General features: G+C 41.3%; 11 protein-coding genes across 11 annotated transcripts; 3 read left to right on the top strand and 8 right to left on the bottom strand.

Moving 5' to 3' along the window:
- Nucleotides 1-1,580: 1,580 nt before the first annotated feature.
- On the top strand, nt 1,581-3,045 carry ARP9 (Arp9p; the record flags this gene model as incomplete). The annotated part of the gene is made up of 2 exons (XM_037288029.1): nt 1,581-1,610; nt 1,690-3,045. The coding sequence occupies 2 exons, from the start codon at nt 1,581-1,583 to the stop codon at nt 3,043-3,045; spliced, it is 1,386 nt and encodes a 461-aa protein (XP_037143924.1).
- A 97-nt stretch (nt 3,046-3,142) lies between these two features.
- RCH1 (Rch1p) lies at nt 3,143-4,477 on the bottom strand (the record flags this gene model as incomplete). Its single annotated transcript, XM_037288030.1, has 1 exon — nt 3,143-4,477. One exon carries the CDS (start codon nt 4,475-4,477, stop codon nt 3,143-3,145), a length of 1,335 nt encoding a protein of 444 aa, XP_037143925.1.
- Nucleotides 4,478-5,262: 785 nt separating this feature from the next.
- Nucleotides 5,263-5,793, top strand: IMP2 (endopeptidase catalytic subunit; the record flags this gene model as incomplete). Its single annotated transcript, XM_037288031.1, has 1 exon — nt 5,263-5,793. One exon carries the CDS (start codon nt 5,263-5,265, stop codon nt 5,791-5,793), a length of 531 nt encoding a protein of 176 aa, XP_037143926.1.
- A 93-nt stretch (nt 5,794-5,886) lies between these two features.
- Nucleotides 5,887-7,620, bottom strand: MIH1 (putative tyrosine protein phosphatase MIH1; the record flags this gene model as incomplete). The annotated part of the gene is made up of 1 exon (XM_037288032.1): nt 5,887-7,620. One exon carries the CDS (start codon nt 7,618-7,620, stop codon nt 5,887-5,889), a length of 1,734 nt encoding a protein of 577 aa, XP_037143927.1.
- Nucleotides 7,621-8,202: 582 nt separating this feature from the next.
- Nucleotides 8,203-10,131, bottom strand: ELM1 (serine/threonine protein kinase ELM1; the record flags this gene model as incomplete). The annotated part of the gene is made up of 1 exon (XM_037288033.1): nt 8,203-10,131. One exon carries the CDS (start codon nt 10,129-10,131, stop codon nt 8,203-8,205), a length of 1,929 nt encoding a protein of 642 aa, XP_037143928.1.
- Nucleotides 10,132-11,897: 1,766 nt separating this feature from the next.
- HG535_0C05550 (C2H2-type zinc finger protein) lies at nt 11,898-12,803 on the bottom strand (the record flags this gene model as incomplete). Its single annotated transcript, XM_037288034.1, has 1 exon — nt 11,898-12,803. One exon carries the CDS (start codon nt 12,801-12,803, stop codon nt 11,898-11,900), a length of 906 nt encoding a protein of 301 aa, XP_037143929.1.
- Nucleotides 12,804-12,806: 3 nt separating this feature from the next.
- Nucleotides 12,807-14,075, bottom strand: HG535_0C05560 (uncharacterized protein; the record flags this gene model as incomplete). Its single annotated transcript, XM_037288035.1, has 1 exon — nt 12,807-14,075. One exon carries the CDS (start codon nt 14,073-14,075, stop codon nt 12,807-12,809), a length of 1,269 nt encoding a protein of 422 aa, XP_037143930.1.
- A 1,174-nt stretch (nt 14,076-15,249) lies between these two features.
- On the top strand, nt 15,250-15,762 carry HG535_0C05570 (uncharacterized protein; the record flags this gene model as incomplete). Its single annotated transcript, XM_037288036.1, has 1 exon — nt 15,250-15,762. The coding sequence occupies one exon, from the start codon at nt 15,250-15,252 to the stop codon at nt 15,760-15,762; it is 513 nt and encodes a 170-aa protein (XP_037143931.1).
- A 39-nt stretch (nt 15,763-15,801) lies between these two features.
- On the bottom strand, nt 15,802-16,542 carry CCS1 (copper chaperone CCS1; the record flags this gene model as incomplete). Its single annotated transcript, XM_037288037.1, has 1 exon — nt 15,802-16,542. The coding sequence occupies one exon, from the start codon at nt 16,540-16,542 to the stop codon at nt 15,802-15,804; it is 741 nt and encodes a 246-aa protein (XP_037143932.1).
- Nucleotides 16,543-16,713: 171 nt separating this feature from the next.
- On the bottom strand, nt 16,714-19,542 carry MNR2 (putative Mg(2+) transporter MNR2; the record flags this gene model as incomplete). Its single annotated transcript, XM_037288038.1, has 1 exon — nt 16,714-19,542. One exon carries the CDS (start codon nt 19,540-19,542, stop codon nt 16,714-16,716), a length of 2,829 nt encoding a protein of 942 aa, XP_037143933.1.
- A 314-nt stretch (nt 19,543-19,856) lies between these two features.
- SUB1 (chromatin-binding transcription coactivator SUB1) lies at nt 19,857-20,564 on the bottom strand (the record flags this gene model as incomplete). The annotated part of the gene is made up of 1 exon (XM_037288039.1): nt 19,857-20,564. The coding sequence occupies one exon, from the start codon at nt 20,562-20,564 to the stop codon at nt 19,857-19,859; it is 708 nt and encodes a 235-aa protein (XP_037143934.1).
- Between the last annotated feature and the right edge of the window lie 309 nt (nt 20,565-20,873).

The following is a 20,873-nucleotide window of genomic DNA, read 5'->3' on the forward strand; positions in this document are numbered from 1 at the left end:
TCTGTATTGTTGATCTATACAACAAGCGTGCGAGCTCTCAGAGAGGTTTATGGTGTTTGAATGTAGTGTTAAAAGCCTTGATACAAGAAATTTCGCGTTCTATGAATATCGCGAAGTTGAAAATGTGAAAGGATCTTCAAGATGTCAAAGCAAAACAAAAAAAAATCTGTCCACAGAGGAGACCTGTGCATGCGCCCGGCATCAGCTTCATTCAGTACTGCATTTCAGGTAAAGTAAAGCATTTAGAAGACAGATAAAAATGTATCATTTGTCTAACAAGAGCTGTGGCGATCCTTTGCGATGTGACCTTGTTCAAACTAAGATCTTTTGATATTTTCATTATTACAAGAGAAATACTATTTGAAATAGCTATGAAAAAACATCTTCATCTTCGTCCTCTATGTAAGGCGTAAGGTCAAGTAATACACGCCTTCTTAGTAATATGCTATAGACGTTTAAAAAGGAGCTGTGATCCTGCGATTGTGATACGTCTCATTTTTTAGAAACAACCCAACGAAAGTCGCTTTTTTAGAGAGTTGCAACCTCTTTAGTTTGCTCTGAGACTGGCAGCTGTATCATCTTTATCGGAGGAGTTCACATCGATGAATGATTACTTCAATCGTGCAGTGACAACAGTGATTCTATCCTGAAGTAAACCCTTTACATAAGTAAGTTCATTCATTCTGAATATCAAAGATAGAACTCTTTTGTCTTGCATGGAATTCACAAAGCATGGCATGTAAACCCTATTCATCAGAGATTCCAAGGTATAATGCCAGTTACTGCTCTGAACAAAGGAGCCATGAAAGATTTCGAAAATGCAAGAGGCGTGTGCCACAAGAGTAGAATGCAACCGCCTTATTTGGCATGAACGTAAAGCTGCGATTAATGTTACACCTGCAACAAGGCTGCTTTCATCTTCCATGAAACCCTTCCAGCACAATTGAGTCTTTATGTTTCCTTTCATATGGAACAGCAAAGCGTAGATAAAAAATCGTACCTTTTAGAAAGAAAAATGGGAGGGCAAGTCCCGTTATCGTTCACCAAAGCGCAACTCCGCCAGCCAAAACAACTTTGTGCCTTCCTTCAACTCAATCCGCCGCCCAATATCAATTCCTTTTTTATTTGCAGTTCTTATCAAGGGGATGAAAGAGGAACCATTCCTTCTGGACCAATCATGGCTCGTATTTGAGTGCGCCACCGCCACCGATTTTTTTCAGATGGGGCATGAGATGACATTTCTTATTGATATTTTTTATTTGAGAGCCCTTCTGCGTGCGAACATGGATAATAGGCCAGGAATGTGAAGGAAATATGAGATCGCTGAAGTAAACCACAGTTTGACCCTGACTTCACAGTGACTCTGTAACTTAATTACAAGAGTTGGCATAACTGACCTTTCTGTGCATTGTTTATGATAGACTTTGGATAAATCGCGGATAACGATTGCAAAGTGCGTTTTGGATTTTTCAATGTTGATATTGAATTTAAAAAACCTGTCTCTTCAACCGACTTAACTAAAAAATTGAGGCAAATAATTGAAGGTGTTGCACGTTTGAGAAAGTCAGTTAAATATCAATATGGCGCCTTTTAGGTTAGACAGCATACTGGTATGTGAAATCACGCTTTTTGGGTAACGTTAATCCATTTGCACTTGTTTATGTTTGCATTATACTAACACGCTAACAGCTCGTATATCCTCGATCACAGTCAACGCTAGTCCAATTTGGGTTGCAAGATGAAGTATTTACTGCACCTGAATTGGAGCTTCGCACGCGGGTTTACAAAAGTGTTGATCCTCAAGGAAAAGCTAAGTATCACTCCAGTGCCGGTGATAATAGGGAAGAGGTGCTTTTCATAGAAAATGGCTCAATCACAAATCTAGAAGCTTTTTTGGAATTTCTGAAACTCATATACATGTCAATTTTATCGGATGCCTCGAGAAAAAGACCTGCTGCCTTTGAAACGGTCCTATCAAATATTCCTATGCTTTTAGTGACCCACCATACGTGGTCACAATTTCAAATGGAAAAAATTACACAATTCCTTTTCGAAGCTTTACAGCTGAACAATGTTATGCTATTACCGGTTTCGCTGGCGTCTACATACGCAATGGGATCATTACAAAACTGCTGTGTGATCGATGTTGGTACAAATCACACTGACATTATTCCCATTATTGACTACACTCCATTAGACCCGCTTACATCCTCAATTCCTTTTGGGGGACAGTTAATAAATGAGACGCTATCCAAACTTTTGCCAGATTTCACTCCGAATCAAATAGAGTGCCTAAAAAGATCGCCAATATACGAAGTACTAAGTGACGATGCAAAAAAATTATCTGCTTTTGACTTCCAAGATAATGCTGAAGCTGATGACGGAACTTTGGATGTTGCAGCAATAGTCACCAGTGGTCGTGATACTCGTGAAATTTTAGAGGAAAGGGAGCGCAAAAAGAAGGAACAGAATGCCTCAAATTCTCAACTAGAATCTAACTCTTTTATAGATAATGATGGTAACAAATTAGATGTCGGTAAGCAAAGATTTCAAGGTTGCGAAAGATTAATCGAAAAGATCTCAATTAGAGTGGGAAGAGCTTTAGAACAAGTGGATGATGTGATTAAACTAAGATCGGCGTACGAGAATATAATTATTGTAGGCGGAGCCACATCTATACAGGGATTTAAAGAGGCATTGCTGGGTAGATTGATTAATGATCAAATAATTATTGAACCAGATTCAGAGAGACAAGCCAGAGAACAAAGTGCTTTAGGCACTTCTAATTCCAAAAAGAAAAATAAATTTATGGGGAGCACTTTCATTCCAAGTATTGAATACGTCCAGGCACCAAATGTTATCAAAATTGCAAAATATCCTGAGTATTTTCCTGAATGGAAGAAACACGGTTATGCGGATATCGCATTTTTAGGATCTCAAATAGTTTCGAAACAAATCTTCACACATTCGAAAGATACTTTCTACATTACCAGAGAAAAGTATGATGAAAAAGGACCCGCATGTATTTGGGATACAATGTTCTGAGGCAAGTAGCATTCAATTGTCTGTAATTATTACAAGTTGTATATTTTAAAATACTATATCTTCAAAATTGGTAATTGGTCTATAAATTATTACTACATTAAATATGCTTGGTCCTCGATTCTGCCGGTGTGACATTCGCGCTGTTTGTAGATGAATCACCTGTTGAGGTCCCGCAAGAACTTCTTGCCACGACATTTTCCGACGTTAAATCTTTCTCTATATCAATTATTGGCAGCTCATCGGTTTCACTCTCTTGCTCGTCCCGACACCAACGCTTGAATAGAGGGACGAAAAGGCTTGCTGTTATAACTTGCTCACTTTGATAAAGTACCAAAGGAACCAACAATTTGCCCAAATTCGCCTTGTTATCGCCGTACTGTGAAGTAATAAGAGATACACCTAAGGCAGCAGTCTTTGCAGCTCCACAGAACATGATGCATACGGCGTCCTTTTTATTATAGTAAAAGGGTCTGAAAACCATATATGAGTAATAATAGATTGCCGATGATTCACCCTTGACCGGTCTCGTTGGGAATATCAGTGGAATAAAGAAAGGCCTTGCACAGAGGAAGCAAATTCCCGTGAATAGAATATAAATACCAAAATTGAAAAAGCAAAGGAAAATGATACAAACATGAGATACACTTGTAAATGCATCTTGCTTGAATGCAGTAGAAAAAGAGTTGAACATAATTAGTAGCAGCATATAGGAACCAATTTTAAGGTGATAGCGTTTCAAAAAACCTAGATATGTCTGTGTTATGTTTGACAGAAAGTTCTGAATCAGTTGACCAACAAAAAGAGGAACAAACACCGATAGACCAACCTGTTTCATTACACGACCATACAGCGCCGCAATACCTTGATTACCGGCGGGATTTCCAAATTGAAACGGTCCCTCTTTGGTGTACATTTGTACTAGAGCTGGGGTAATGAATGCACCTAGCATATTTCCCAAAAACACCTCACAAACGCATAACAAATCGTTACCGCCAGCATTTGTAGTCATGATGACATTCGAAGCAACAGTTGTAGGGCATGTCGCTGTTAAAATGAGTCCAATCAAAACCCAATCGTCAATCTTGGTATCGTTTGCAGCCTTGATAGCGCAACAAAATCCATAGACAATCGAAGAGGTTATTAGGAAACTTATGAAAAAAATGGTAGAATGTGCTCGCCAGTTGCCCATGTTAGCTAGCAGCCGAGTAGTTTTCATACTAAGACCACTTTGCAGAAAAATCCACGCAACAGCACCATAACCAATACTGTATTGCCCCCTAATAAGGCCATCATCAGCGGCAAAATTTGGTGCAAACCTAGCTATTACAATGAATATAGCCAAACAGAAAAAAAACCACTGACCCTTCAGATAATTTACAACCGGACTGTTCCAAAATTTTTCCCACGTAGCCTCATGCTTCTCCATTTCCATACAATATTTGCCTGGAAGTGCTTCCCGTCAAAAACCTATCTAGTGTAATTGCTCTCTGCTTTGGATAACAGCTTATATACATGCAAGTATGTGTTTAGCTTTCATCAAGCCCTCATCGTCTGTCTTTTGATAGCTCCTCGGAATCTTATCACGCATCATTTGATTTTCGGACCGAAATGGAATTGATGTGGCAGGGCTCACAAAACAACAGGGCTCAAATAATGATGTCGGAAGCACTTCCGCAAAGCCTGATAACGATATAGGGACTAGGTCTGCCTCAATTAGCGGTGGTTTGCGTTTCCAGAAACGCTTGGGTCTGGAGTGAGTCGTCATTCCTATTGAAGAACAAAAGGCTCTACCAAGTGGCCGCTATCCGAGAGAAGCAGTCGTCTGTCGGATAGAGTAATCCTGAGTCACACAATAGTATAGTACTGACAAGAAATTACGTAGTGGTAATTTTCAAACCTTGTAACCGTTCCTCTCAGAAGGGCTATTGTTTGTGCTCTCATCGTTCGCTAATTTAAAACGAACAAAGCTCAGTAAGCATGACCTTGCGGATCTTCGAGATAAGTTCCTGGAACATATAAGTCATCTGCGTGTATTAGGGTTTGGCTTGTCTTCATGTGGACACAAGGACGACCTTTTCCATTGATCTTGTGTTCATATTCGTTCTTAATTCTTCCTGATACGGCAAAACGGAATTAATTTTCGAATAAAATTATCTATCTTATTCAGCATTATCGAAAGGGAAGTAATGTGGTAAAACTGGTAGGCTTTGCTCGAAAATGTTTACAAGGCATTTTCAGGGTCACGGGTGGAGATGGTCGCTTGTTGCACTGTCGTGGCTTCCTGTTGTGGTCACTTTTAATGAAAATGTATGCCACATTGCAAAGATCGAAGGGTCATCCATGAGACCGACTTTAAACCCCAATGAATGCAGTTCGTCTAGTGACTGGGTACTCCTATGGAAATTCAACATCAGAAACGCGTACAATTTGAATCGAGATGATGTTATCCTCTTTAAATGCCCGACAGATCCAACAAAAACATATTGCAAAAGAATCAAAGGTATTCAATATGACTCGATCAAGACAAGGTACCCTTACCCTCGAGAAATAGTTAATATTCCTAGGAGCCACCTATGGGTGGAAGGAGATAATGTCTTCCATTCTGTTGATAGTAATGATTTTGGTCCAATTTCCGCCGGTTTGGCGATAGGTAAAGTCATAAAAGTTATATGGCCACCTTCACGTTGGGGGACTGATGTTAAATCGACTACCGGAAGACAGCAGCTAATTACAAATCAGGCAGACTAAAATTTAGTAACCAAATCACAATTGATTACAATCTATATTTACCTTTATGAAGAAATTATGAATAAAATATTCGTGTATAGTATGAGGTAACTTTTACTCACTTGCTTCGCCTTCTTCTTCCATTAGAGTGTTGGAGAAAAGAAGTCGCTTTACAGGGTTCAGCTCTGCTTTTTTTTCATCTTCTGTCAACGATTGCATGATATTAGGCGTACTTATCGTTAAAACGGGCGTTGTGAAGGTGCTATCACCCTCATCAAAGCTATAGCATGAATCATTATCCATCTCATCCATCAGAGACATTTTGTTTGTACTCAGATTTGGACTACTGGCGATTGATAGCCTACTGGCTGAAGAACAATCGTCACTGCTTCCAAATATATTACTATTACTATATCTTCCAATCGACAATCTGGGTGGTGCTTCGTACTTAAAAGTCGGTGATTCAAGGACTTTCATTCTCTGTGTACTGTTGATCAGATCTTGACTAGATCCTATTCTCTGGATACTCGATGTTCTAGAACTGGATACTGAGGTCAACTTATGCAAGGAACTATTCCTTGAAACCACTCTTTTTGAATCTTGTCTGAATCTCTCCATTTCCTGATCTCGAGAAACAAGGTTCTCAGAAGAATCCATACCGATATATCTTTTTGGATTGCATAATTCCGGGAATTCATCAAAGAACGCTTTATAACCGCCATCCAGTATTAGAATATCTGGATAGTATAGATCTGGATAATTATCGTAATTGACCATCCTATCGCAATTACGCAGATGTGAAGCAAGAAGCGGACCTCTGTAAGAACTAAACTCGCAGTGAAAAATGAGCAAATTGTGAGAGTTCCTTCCATTTTGAATAAATTCGTGTTCCAGCTCTTCTCTCGACGATATATTAATGGCGTTGGCTATATGACCACCTTTGAACTCATAATCAAATCTGCAATCAATGATGGAGTAACAGTCAAAATCTGGCTTGTGTTTTTGGTTTTGAACTATTTTCTGCAAAGTGGCTGCAGTTATCCTTGGAAACTGATCGCTCGTCACCCTTTCGTCTTGGTAGAAGGGGATATTACTGACCGACAATCTGGGATGATGGGTCTTGAGTGTGGGTAATGGAGCGCTCCCACTCAATTGCTGCTCTGAACTCGCCTTTTGACAAACCTCTGTGGAATTGAATCTTCTAAGACTTTGTCTACTTCCTTTTAAAGATTTCCGGCTTCTCTTTATGTTTGCGATATGATTAGATCTGTATAGTCTACCTCCGCTGTTTGTTCCAATGCTATTATGACTATTCCTTCTGAGGGGACGGGATGGATAATAGTGCGGTAGCAAAGCGTCATTATCATCATGGTTTATAACTTTGCCTGGAAATGAGTTGATAATTTCGCTATTTGAACTATCATAAGAGGTACAGCTGCTGGGGAAAAAAAAGGAGGACTTTTCTCCTCTCTTAAAGCTATCTGAAAGATCAACTTTGGGGGCAGCTTCCGGTATATCTAGCTGAATCACACCCGAATGTGCACTTACTGAGCTCGTTAAGTCCTCACAAAGAGAACTGGCTTTTTTCACTGTTTGACCTATGTGGTTAGTATCAATACCCTTGGAAGGTGACCATGATCCCACCCTTGTGCATTGATACAGTTCCATATTTTCATCTTTTTCTGTGTCGCTGTTGGGCGGCACTTTACTCTTGGGCTTCAGGAAATCATGTATGTTCTTGAAGATGTTGTGTTCATCATTAAAACGATATCCTATATTCATCTTGTTCAAAAGGTTTGATTCATTGTCCTTCTTATTATTATCATGGGTTAATTGTAATCTTACCATAGCTATAGTCAACCACCTCGTTCAAGCTTGAGAGTAAAGTGTCTGGTGCCAACACAAATCAAACGTCTGATACAGGATATTGGTTAGAGAAATACTCCGATTGATGAATTTGCTGTTATTTTTCTGAGGCTAAAAGATGGCAAGCGGGGGTTGATCTTTTCGAAAAGCCTCTCCGTTATCGATATCAAGTATCACTTTGACCTTGCTACGCGAAGTTAACCCCGTGTTAAACAACGCTCAGTATAAACTATAGAATAATAAATGCATAGCCTATATGGTAGGGCAGTGTTATCAAGATATTTAGGAACAAGATGGTGCCATTCTATGGGAGCTAAGGTGAATGTGGAAGAATCAAGGAAAAAATGGAATCCTTGTAATAGAAGAACGTAACGAATCAAAGATTTCGTTATAATACAAAAGAGGCAGATATGACATGATAGAAATATTTTCCATTCATAAGTAATATCATCATCATGAGGAGCACCCCAATATGTAAAGTTACACAAATTCTTTCGGACCCCCATATTCCATTATTGAACATATGCACATAGAGCCACGCCCAATCCCCACATCGATCGAGGTTTATCCGTCATCCGCATACTTGAGGTATTCTTGAATGTCCTCTGTGGTGGACACGGTTGCTTTATTCTTTGATGTTCCCTCGCCCTGTGCTTTGGGATGAATATATTTTTGAAAATTAATAATATCATTAGAATGGGCCAATTTGGCATTCTCCTTGTCTGCTCTACTTTTGCCTTTCAGGGGTGATATATGGCGGGCTTTACCAGTCATTTTTTTCGAATTTGGTGAGTTTTTAATGCGTATTAATGCTTTGATCGGCGTCGGTATTTTAATTGGTGATATGGAGAGAACTGATACAGATTCTGACGCTTCACTTCCGCTACTAGTATTCAGCCTGTTAGATTTATTGTGGAGTACATTGGTACTTTTTACCTGTTCGGTATCATGCTGTGATTCCCCATATAAAGAAACACAAGCTGGTTCCATGAAATCGGTTACCTGAATGGGTTCATCATATGAAGAGGAGGAGGAGGAGGAGGAATTGTTGGGATAGAAGGAAGGATCAAAAAACTGCGAAGACTGTACTGATGGGTTAGAGTTTTGAGTTATTTCTTCTCTCTTTGATGACTCATGCGCCACTGACGGTGAATTCTTGGCTTTACTTTTCCCATTAAAAAGTTTCGTTAGAAAGTTTTGAACCGACGTTTTACGTTTACTATGTTTTTTGGATTCGCTTTTGAGGTTCTTTTGATTTTGTATTGGCAAAATGATCTCAGTTAGTTCTTCTATGTCGATTCTTGTTTCAGGATTTTTATCCAACAATCTGTTGATTACCAAATCGTTAAGAAATTCACCGTTAATTTTGGATCTAAGGGACGAATTTGTGACCTTTTGATATGTGTCAAATTCATTTTCGCCATAGAAGGGCATTGTGTTGTATAGTAGGCTAAACATCGTTATGCCAAGCGACCAAATATCTAATTTAAATCCGTCTTCAATGTTACTTGCAGCATGGTCTTCAAATTTGCAGAGCTCGGGTGCAATGAATGCTGGGGTACCGACTATTTTGTTCAGTTCGGCTTTAAAAGAATCTCTCAGTAATGCATCGTTAAATGGTAGTGTTTCTGGTGCTAAGATTGTACAACCAAAATCTGAAATTTTGAGTAAATTTTGAGTGCTATCAACGAGGATGTTTGATGGTTTTATATCCCTATGGATGCAGCCCTGTGATTTCATATATGATAAGCCTTGAGTTAAATCTATTAAAGCCCTTTTTGCAAAAGAAAGACAGTTACAACCAGGCAAGAACTGTTCCCATTGTGAGTGAACTTGCTCATTGTTTCTTCGTCTCCATTTTAGTTCACCCAAATTACACCACTCGTTTACAATCCAAATAGATTTGCTTAAAGAAGAATCTAAACATTCCTGGAGCAGAACGACATGCGGGCTAGACAGTTTACTTAAAACGTAAATTTCCCATCTAGACTTCTGAACATTCATTAGTTTGACGGCTTCATCACCCGTAATCGTGTGCGATAAGCCACGAGACTTCCACAGTTGAATTTGTCTCATCGTTTGATTCATTGAGTATTGTTGGTTATTCCACGGTTTTTTAGATATCATTTTAATCGCCACGATGGATTTATCGAGCTGGGAGCATGCTTTGTATACTTTACTGAATTGACCATGCCCAATTGATGAAATCAACGTGTATTCATTTAGGCAATGTCTGTTTTCGTTAACAATTTCCTTTACGTAAGGCCTTATACGCTCTATAAGATATGTTGTATTCTCTTCTATTATACCATGGTAGGTAGGCTTAGCAAATGTGGACGACCTCGAAGATTGATAGCTTATAGATGGACTTTGTATGTTTTCATCCTCCCGTAGCTTTTTGGAAGGAGGCTCTATGAATGGAAAAGTTCTTTGATCAAGAAAATTTCCTTCTGGAATCAAAGTGGGATTTCTCAGTCGTTGGTCAACATTCATAACTGCTTGTGTGCTTGGTAATCGCGTTTAATGTTATTTATTGAAGAACGTTCTTCTGGCGTATTTAAGGTGCATCATTGCCCGTACGCGTAGTCAACCTTAACAAAATGTCAAATCCCAATAGTAGCACATATAGTAATACGCCAAGAAACAAAAGTCTACACATGCAATAGCAGCATTTAAGCAGCGTAAAGAGCAGAGCCTGATGCAAGAATACTTGTCTAAGCGGTAACGACTTTACCGTGGGCTACCGGTGATGCTGCCGGAAGAGGATTTACCAAAATGCTATATACACGACTGCCAGAATGCGATATCTAGCTCCAAGGGCTACACAATTTTGAAAAGTGCAACTATAATAGCCCTTCTGATACGGAAGAGCAGGGCAGACTTGGCTTGACATCACTTTTACTACTGGACGCTCACAATAGTAAATGCTTCAGAGATCCTTCCACTTAGAATAAGACCGCACATCATCAAGTCACAAGTTTTAAAAAGACATGCGCGAAGAAACGAGCTAACATTTTGATGGACAAAGTTGTGTGAGAAAGCTTTTGTCTTGTTTAGTTCCAAACTCTACAATTATTTACCTTTTGTTAGCTACTTTTGAGTTATGCACGTTCGAATGCGAAAAGTGCCAGTTAATCTTTGGAGTCTATATATTTACGGTGAGTCTTCACCTTAAGTTGTATTCCGATGAGGATCACTGTCAATGAGATACATTGGACCGTTGCATGGGGAAATATCAACGTCCCCGATTGTGATTTCAAAGTAGTATATTCGAGAATTAAAAGTATGGAGAAAGAATGCTTCCCCGTTATTCAGCCCTGCAGTACAAGTCCAATTGGTTTTCTTTGAAGTTTTCTCTTTTTACAGGTGACGATGACATGAAAAATTTGTTAATGCCTCACACGTCCAAATCAGAAGAGTCCTTTCAGCAGTGCCGCTGCTTCGATTTATGTTCAAACCATTGACAACTCTCCTAAACTCGAGTTATCGCATGGCGCTGGCTGATTAAATCTGAAGTGATAATCGCAAAAACCTTGCAGATTGTAGAGCGTTTTTGTCTCTATCCATTTGTCTTAATCAAAGTTTGAATCTCTTTTTTATCACACAGCCGTTGAGATCATGAAATGCTGATTTTTCATCCCAAAATTAAAGGACAAGAGGCGTGACCAAGCATCCAGCCCCCAACACAACTTTGGAAGCTTGTAGCAAGCATCGCATGCGCAATAAGCTGGCATTATGGAAAATACTCCATTCAAATGCTTATGCTTCGGTCTCGTAGGTGATGAAAGATATAGTCGAATAATTTTTATCAAGTTGTGAAAGACAAGAGTATCCAATGCCAATGGCATGTACAAACTGGTGTGAATGCAGGATACTACTTTAATGAATAAGTCCTACGTATGAAAAGGGTATGAGATATGACGCGAAATTATCTACACACTTGTGAGAAGCATGTCATTCAACATCAAGTTCATCACCAAATATATTGTAAAAATGCGAACTGCATAAAAGTAAAAATTGAGTGGCATCACTTCATTGAGCGTTACTTGCGTTTGAGCAGGCTCAGAGCTGCAATGAAAGGTGAGCCATTTAATGTATCAATTTTTATTCAGTTTATAATATAAATTAATTGTACATACTATATTATCATGTCTTCTCGACATATATGTGTTCTTGGCATCATTATCGTAATCTATCTTTTATAGCTTTTTCATTCCAGCAAAAAAAAAAAAGAATAGACCGAAAATACATAAAAAAATTCAGAAATCACCGTGTTTCCTATGTGTCTTTAAATGTTGCGACAGGTTATCGCTTCGACTAAATTTTTTATCACAAAACATGCATGCGAATGGTCTCTCTGTTGAATGAACCGATCTCACATGCCTCTTTAGATGTTCGCTTCTTCTAAAAGCCTTTGAACATTCCTTACATTTAAAGGGTTTTGCATCATTATCCGTACCACTCATAGGGGTAATGGATCTACTTTTTGCCCTGCTTACACTTGAACTTGTGTTACCGCTTGCAGTATTGAAATCATTAGTGGCGTTACTGGACATATTATTGGTATAGCTATTATGGATTGTCATTATATTTGGAGTGGATCTTCTTCTCCTCGATGAAGCTGTTGATGAGATAAGTGGGCTTGGAACTATCGTGTGATAGTGCGGTGGTGGAGATTTGCTCAATTTTAACGGCAGTTGATTATTCATTGAGAGGTCATATTTCCTCTTATCAATATGTGATATTGAATCAATTTTGTCTGTCCCTGTAGTAGCAACTTTTGCAGCAGCTGAAGCATTTTCAGAAAGCATCATTGATGGTATAATAAATTTTTGGTTCTTTGATTTATTTTTTGTTGACGAAGAGATTGATTTTGGTGATTTTGGCGAAGTAATTGGTCTTAAACTTGGCATCACTGGATCAAAATTCTTGAAACCAAATTCATCTTCTTCATCAGAAAGTACTGGGTTCTCCCATGATATAACTTTCAAATTTGATGACTGCGTACCATTCTTGTATAATTTTGAGAAAAGATCGTTGTTCAAAGAACCATCCAATACAGACATTGAGCTCCTTTGTTGCTTTTTGATACCATGTCTTTGAAAAGAATTTGGCTGATTGCAAGCGACATGTGGATCCCTCTTTGAGCATTGGGCAAAATTCATATGCTAATCATTAAGTACCTGATTCAATTCAGTATCCATATCAAAATTGCTCTTAGTCTTGACACCTTCTTTGCCGCTGCTATCATTATTATTTCTACCAACCTTTGGATCAACTAATGAACCGTTGATCGTGTTTCTTCTATCAGGTAGACTCCAAAAATCAATCTCATGAGAAATTGAGTTTCTATTGTTTGAAAATTCCGGTACAGGGTTCGTTACGACATCGCTGTGTCTTCTATCATGAACTGTATTGTTACTATGCATATGGGAAATCTTTTCATTAATACTGATATTATCATTTATCAGTAAATCAGTGGACACGTACTCGTCTAGCAAAGAACTGATGTTATTGCCTCTAGCTTGGCCTCCGTAAATCTCGTCGGTATATGGTTGGGTAAAAGTGTCGACGAACAGATTCGATTTCAAAAGGTTTGGGTCTATAAACTGTGATGACGAGGACGACGTGTTCTGCAGGGGCGACGAAGAGTCTCTTTCCTTCCTGCTGTTTGTCATGATAAAGTCGTTCGACGAAGACAGATCCGAATTCGCGTTCGAATTGATATCGAATTGCTCCTGTATCGCGGATTGAGCGTCGAGCATCGCGATGAAATCGTTCATTGCAGTTGGCGTCGACAGCGTATGTGCATGTGAAAACTTTTCTCGCTTGAGCTTGAGATTGCTGCTGTTGTTGTTGTTGCTGCTGTTGTTATCGCTACTGTTGTTATCATTATTATCGCCGGCAGCGTTGTTACTATAATTACTGCTGTTACTGCTGGTGTAGTTTCTTGCCGCCGTGGACAGTGACAGTGGAACATTTGCTGTACCTGCTGTAGCATTGGTATAGAAGCTGTCCACGCTCTGCTGCTGCTGCTGCTGCTGCTGCTGCTGGTCGCCGTCGCCGTCGCAGCCGTACTTCGGCCGCGACGCTGGCGTGCTCAGCAGGTCCGCCGTCTCGAACGTGCTCTTGCCGAAGCAATTGAAATCCGGCGACGCCAGCCCGTTGCCGTTGTTCACCGGCGAGTTCGTCGCCGCCGTTGTGTTCAGCGTCGTGCACGCACTGCTCCTGGTCCCCGGCCTGTCGCGCCCGTTTCCCGCACCGCTGTCCTGGATATTGAGCGACAGCGACTTGTCGCTGCCCTTGTACAACCCTGAGCTGTGCGCCATCGTCAGGGCGTCGTCGCCGTCGCCGTCTGTCTCCTCTATCTTCGACAGGTCCACGTCCAAGCTGCCGCCAAACACAGGCTCAACGTAGTCTAAGTAGCTGTCAACCATTCTGCTACCCACTGATGCTGTCTATTATACGTACGGTGAAGCGAGCGGTAAATACTAGAAGACTGTAAAAAACAAACTGAAAACAAATTGAATTAAAATGAAATAAACGAAATAGATGAGCTAAAATGAACTAGAAAACGACGAAACGTCCAGACGAAATGAGGTCAAATCTATAAGATACGTGAGGCCAAGGCGTGTGCGAGAACTTGTGATAAAACCCACCTTGTATATTGCTTGTTTATATTCCAGCAACAGCTGCCTCCACCCACATAAACGAACTGCTGTGAATTCCTTTTCCCACAGTCTAAATTTCGCTATTTTGCCTTATCGTGTGAGACAATTTTCAATTGTTATCCAGAAACACAACAAAAGCCAGACGCAGAATCCTGCATGTGCGGGACAGCGCATGTCATGCGGCACGGCCGACATGCGCTCTGGACAGGCCCGGACATTCCGGACATTCCGGACATACCGGGACATACCGAACGCAAACAACGACAAACAGCGACAAACTCGGAACCGTCTGCCCTGCGACAGGACACCACCGCAGCCGACAGCCGGAACACCGGCTGCGAATTGCGGGCGCCGTGCGCCGCGATACGCCTCGGCGTTTGCGTATGTCCCGCGCAAGTTGCTGCGTTGCTGCGTTCGGTGTGCTGTGCGGGCGGGTGAGTGCGCCATAAATGGCTTGCTTTGGATTGCCAGTTTGCTATTCTCTGGAGCATTGGCATGCGCAACGGGGACAAAAGGTTGCGGCGCGGGCCACAGCGGGGCGCGCTGGTTGTCGTAGTGACGGGCCGCGTCTCAACGGGTGATAGACGGCGGCGCGAGAATGGCGGGCGCGGAGGGGCGGTGCGGTGCAAGGGTGCGGGTCGTGCGGTCGCGGCGGTCCCAGGGCTCCAGGGCTCCAGGGCTCCAGGGCTCCAGGGCTTCTGGAAGCTTTGCGGGCGCGGATTTGAGCCGCGGCTTTCGATGTGCATCGCTGGACACGGCGCCTGCCGTGTCCAGCGATGGGCCACGAGCAGATCAGGTTCCACGAGGTCACGTCGCACGTCGCACGCGATGGACGCCAGAAAACAGTTTTAAACGTCACAAGCGTCTGGTGAACGCGATGGTGTCCCCAGGACTATAGAAGACACCACGAGGGCCGTATTGTGCTGGAGCAGTGGACGTAATGCAAGGTGGTATCAGGAGAAAGAAGGACTTGTTGCCCCGCTACAAGAGCTCGAATGGGAAATCGGTGCGTGGGGGCTCGAGGCTGCTGACGACGCCAATGAAAAAAGTGCTGGTGTACGTTTTGGCGCTCAGTCTGGTGTTTGCAATGATCAGGATCGGCTTTTGGGGGTCCAACAAGGAACCCGAGTTGCGACTGGTCGAGAAGACCATTGCGGACAGTCTCAAACAGAGTTCCGATGCGGAGTACCCCGGTACGGGGAGCGCAGATGGAGCGGCGTTCCTGGATGGCGGTGCCAACGCCAATGCCAAGCTGGGTGGCAATGGCAATGGCAAGGGCGCCATCGAGGGGAGCGTCAAGGACAATGCGGAACCCAAGCGAAAAGTCCCCAAGGAACAATTCAACAACGAGGTTGCGAAACAACAAGAGGTCAAGAATTTGGAAAAAGAGTACAAACCGCCGGTACCCAAGAACCAGGTAAATAACGAAGTCAAAAATAAAATAGAGACATAAGTAATACTAGAGTGCAGCTCCTTTCTAATTCGACTCGATTCATTTTATGTTTCTTTGTAGCGCTTCTTTTCTTTCTTGCCAGATCGTCTTGCCGCTGCATGCGCACACCTGCTTGTCATTCTCCCAGATTCCTGCGCTGCGTGCAATGACCCCGCAAATGCTGTCCTTTGAGCCTTGGATCTCATGATCTTTGTTTGCTGTTACTACAAAGCTGCGCGCGATCAGTTGCCACACGTTCAATGGGGCCTTCAGAAACGCCTTTCCGCTGTACAATCTGTCGTCGATATCGCTCTTTGAATTGCATTCTATTGGCTCCTCGAACTTGTACCACACGTCGCCTGTTGTGGAAGGCCCGCCGGATACATCTCCGGTTTCGTGGATGCTTGCCCAGTACTTGCCTGCTTTCTCGACTCCATTCAAAGTTATATCGAAGAAAGTACAGTTTTCGCTAACTTCGACTATTCTTGCGAGTCCACGCACGGGTGTGTCCTTGTTCAGATCTATTTTCTCGTGCGTCTCGAGAATGGACACTGCTGACGAATTTGGTTTACCTGCTCCTCTAATTATTGCGTCACGACCGCAAGTTTGCAGAGCATTGATGATACTTGATGGGGCAACTGTACCGTTAACGCTTAATATTTGCTTTTCCACGTCAAATTTCAATTCCTTGATTCCGTTGACTCCACTCAAACACTTTGAAATTTCCTTTGTGCATCCATCACAGTGCATTGGGGTTGCATATGTGGCTTCAAAATTGTTCAAACTCTCTTCGTTAGTCATATTGCTCAGTTCAGCGACTGCTTAGTACTACAATTCGTTCTTCAAATTCAACTGTCATTCATGTATACAATCTTTGATCTATATATGCAGTACACATTATTTTGGATTTTTTTTTTCATTTCTCCCGTCTTACAAATCGTGACGGGCTCGGTTCCCCTTAGCTTGCAGAACTTAAAACCCAAATTTTCTCTTCGTATAAACATAAGCAGTATAAGCGAGAAGCACCATGCTTGCAAAAATGCTGATAAACCAGGTTAATGAATCTCGTTTTTGACCAGGTACCAAAACGTTCATACCCCAGAGACCGGTGATGACGTTCATGGGCAAAACGACAGTTCCTAATATGGTAATCTTGCCCAAAACATCGTTCATGTCATTATTGACCTTCGTCATATCAATATTGATCTGTGCCAAATAATTTGAGTGAGATCTGCTTAGAAGTTTTTCATAATGATTCAAAGATGACACCATTGTAATTATATGATCTTGAATATCACCCAAATACATTCCTATTTCAGACCTGGGTGCAACGTCCCATTGTTCATTACATCTCTTGGAAAATCCCTTGATAACATCGGCCTTGGATCCTAACAGTCTTGATATACTCATTACTCTTTTACGACATTCACCAATACGTCTCAACATATCACCTTTTTTCTTCCAACCGATAATATTGGCATTGAATGTTGAATCACCCGTTGATCTTGACCTACTTGACGATGATACCGTTGTTCTGCTTGTTTTGGTGAAGGCTGATCTACCCGATGCTCTGTCAAATCCAAAAGATCCGCCATCGGAACTGCCATCATCGGATTCATCACTGGAATCATCACTGGAATCATCACTGTGATGCATCTTTAATATGGCATCTTCAATATTATAAACTTCGTCTTCAATTAATTCAATCATTGGTGCGAACGAATCTGTTATATCATCAATCAACGCATAAGCAATCCAATCAGATGTGACATTTAGATAATCCTTCAACAAACGTGCTCTTCTTCTAACATTAATTGGATGTGGGGTTGGAGCAAAATGAAATGTTAGGACACCAGTTCGAAACACAATAATATAAACATTCAATGGTTCTAATTCACCTTGACGTGGTTTGTATCTATCACCAGATTTCCTTTTATATTTTTCCTTTTCCTCCTGCTCCTTTAAATTTTTACGATGTCTAGCAGTTAAGGTTGAATTATATGTAGTTGCCGTCCTGTTTGTTGAGCTTCTTCTTTTATGAAACATTGACTGAAACCAATTGGTGCGAGGTTTTGATGTTGAATTCTGTGATCTATGCAAACTTTCCCTCTCAACCATTGGACTTATTGATTCCTGCCTCTCCTTCTTTTTACGAGTATATCTCTCGGCAACAATATCGAAACTTCTAAAACAAACAAGATAGTAATCCTTGAATAATTCAACTTTTTCTCTGGCTTCTCCCAAGAAAATATCTTCAGTTGTCAATGGATGTATCCCGAATGCCTTACTCAAAACTTTCATTTCCTCTTCAGTGGGATTTAAAACATCTAACCAAAATGGTGATATATCATCTTCCTCTAAATCCGCTTGCAATCCTGACAACCCGTAAGAAGATCTATTGAGCTGTAAATGAGATGCTGTATTTTGAATCAGTTGTGTCCCTGCTTGTGGTTGTCCTTGATGTGGTGTGCTTGATTTTGTTAATGGTGTCTCAGATTTTTTTGAAGACATTTTATCAGAATAAACTGAACTGATAAATAGGTCGTCAAATTTTTGACCGGGCTGCAATAATCCAGAAACCGTAGGTGAATGAATTGTTGAATCTAAATCAATTCTAAAATAGGTGAATCTGAAATGTTCAGGATTATTTGAAACGATATGCGGTGGATATTGTATATTACGTCCAACAAGGAAATTATCACGCATTTGGTCACTATCCATATTTTTGGCCTCTGATGTTTTATAAGATAAGGATGATCTTTTCAAATGCCATGGAGCCAGCTTCTTTGGTCTCAAACGTCCTGATTTTAACTGTTCTGCTTCATTGACCTTAGTGTTACCTAACTCTGGCACGTCAATACCTGTAACGATTGGTTGAGAAAAAAATATCCCCTCGCGCCCATTTAAATTTGAATCCTCATCGCCTTCGTCTTCATCATCATATTGAAAGTGAAATTCTTCAGCATCGTCGACTGCTTGCTTTCTGAGTTTTTCAGTTTCTTCTTTCGAGAACTCTTCCAGAACACTGATATCTGGCCACATTTTATCGCTAGTGCTATCTTCATCATCCAAGTATAGACAAACATCATCAAGGGACGAGTTCGTCAATGATCCTCTAGATGATGGTCTTGAATTATATCCCTTGCTCTTTGAGCTTTTTGCTGACCCTGACGCTATACCACTACTATTGTCACCGGCATTGCTCCTCTGTTCTTTGGTTTTATTACGTACATGCTGCATAAGTTCATCAACGTCAATCACAACATCCTCTGATCCTAGTGTATTTCTTCTGTGAGGGCCCTGGGGCCTGTTCATGCCACTTCCATACGGATCGCCACCATAGTTCCCATTTTTTGCCCAAGCTTCCAACTCAGACGGACTTAACCTCGACAGGTTGGATTTTTTGAATAATTCTTGTTCCTTCAATTTTTTGCTGCTATGACTTTTCGTAAGAACAGCCGGCAATGAGGCTCTGTGCACGAAATTATTCGATAAACTCCTCGCCTTACTACCACCAAGCCGGCTCAAAGTTGGTCGATGGTCAATAAAGGTGTCTCTCTCCTCTCTTGCGGATGACCCTTCACTTTCATGTAGAATACCCAAAGAATCAGGTTCGTCAAAATCTATATCAGGACGGCCTTTCTCTTTACCAAAAACAAATGAGTCTCCGTGAAGTTTCGTAAAGCTTTTCCCGTGATGACTATTACGTCCAGGACTGTGATGGGATTCGGATTCATCAGATTTCAAACTTGTATTTGGCGAGAGCAGCGGCATTTGCTCAGGTTTTTTTTTTCCACTCATTTCCCCTGCGTGAGTCGAAGTATAAAGCCACTTCCAGTACAGATCATGAAGAGCAGCTCAAAAGTGCTATCTCGTTATATGTCACGACAAACCAACTCCCAATGTCGATATCCGTATATTTACCGATCTGTGGATAGTGCCTATTGCTATATATATATATATATTTTTTGAGTGTTATGTTGCGAAGCAAAAAACGTATTTGGAAATAAATTGCATCCAGCTTTCCGATAAACAAGATTTTGCAAACGTCAATTGTATATATATCAGTAAAAAAATGTGAAAAAAAAGCTAAATAGTCAGCAAGAGAAACATCCTCATTCCTCTTCACTCTCATCATCATCTGGTCTGTTCATCTCAGCTTCAAGGTTCTGTACAAAATCATCATCACTCGTAATTTCAGAAGCATCGGGTTCTGCTTTCACGGGCAGTTCTGCTTTCTGCTTTTCGACTTTCTGTTTTAATTCCTGTTCTTTTTTCTGTTTATTTGCTAGACCTGGCACGACAAGCTCTGCGTTGGCTTCCCTCTCGTCGTTCTGTCTCTTCTCCTCTTGAGGGAGCAGTGTTGGAGGTGCCACCTTTTTCCTCTTGCTTGGAGACGAATGATCATTGTCTTCTCTCCTCCTCGAGGATTTCGCTTTCGCATCCGTTTGAGCACCGCTGCCCTCGTCCTCATCATCAGAAAGTAGACGAACCGTCTTTGTTTTAGGTCTCTTGGAGCCAAATCTTCGCAATGCTTCGTCGATATTAAGTCTGTGTTTCAAAAGCTCATCATACAGGTCTTCCGTCAATGATATTCCTTTCTTGCCCGGCTTCATCTCACCCGTCGAAGTGTCCATGTAGTACTCCCTGATATCAATCAAATTGACATTCCTGAATTGTCTCACTGTAACACGCTTGTTCTTTCCCAGATCAAATATGGCATCTGACGGTGACATGCCCGCTGGTCCATTGCTCATGCTGTTAGAGGCATCCGCACTACCATCGAACTTTTTTTTATTTCTATATCTATTGTAATACGACATTTCTCAGTGCACTCTTGGACGGGTTGCCGTTGATGAACGACTGCTGTTGCCTCAATCCACTCTTGTAACTCACTTAAACGTGCTTGTCGTCTGATCGCTTGGCAAGAACATCCGCCGCTATTTACCCGGTTTCTTATTTTTGCAGTGTTTAACTTGATATACTGTTACAAGAAGAATACTAATGTCAGGATACCGCAAGAAAGATGTCTATCTGTGTGGCGGGTCTTCCCGATCTCAGAGGAAGTGCCAGCTGTTGTGTCGTGATTCTTGACGATTCAAGAGGGGCGAAACAAGAAGGGGCCCTAGAAG

The sequence above is a fragment of the Zygotorulaspora mrakii genome, chromosome 3 (assembly GCF_013402915.1).
Source record: "Zygotorulaspora mrakii chromosome 3, complete sequence".
Classification (NCBI taxonomy): Eukaryota; Fungi; Ascomycota; class Saccharomycetes; order Saccharomycetales; family Saccharomycetaceae; genus Zygotorulaspora; species Zygotorulaspora mrakii.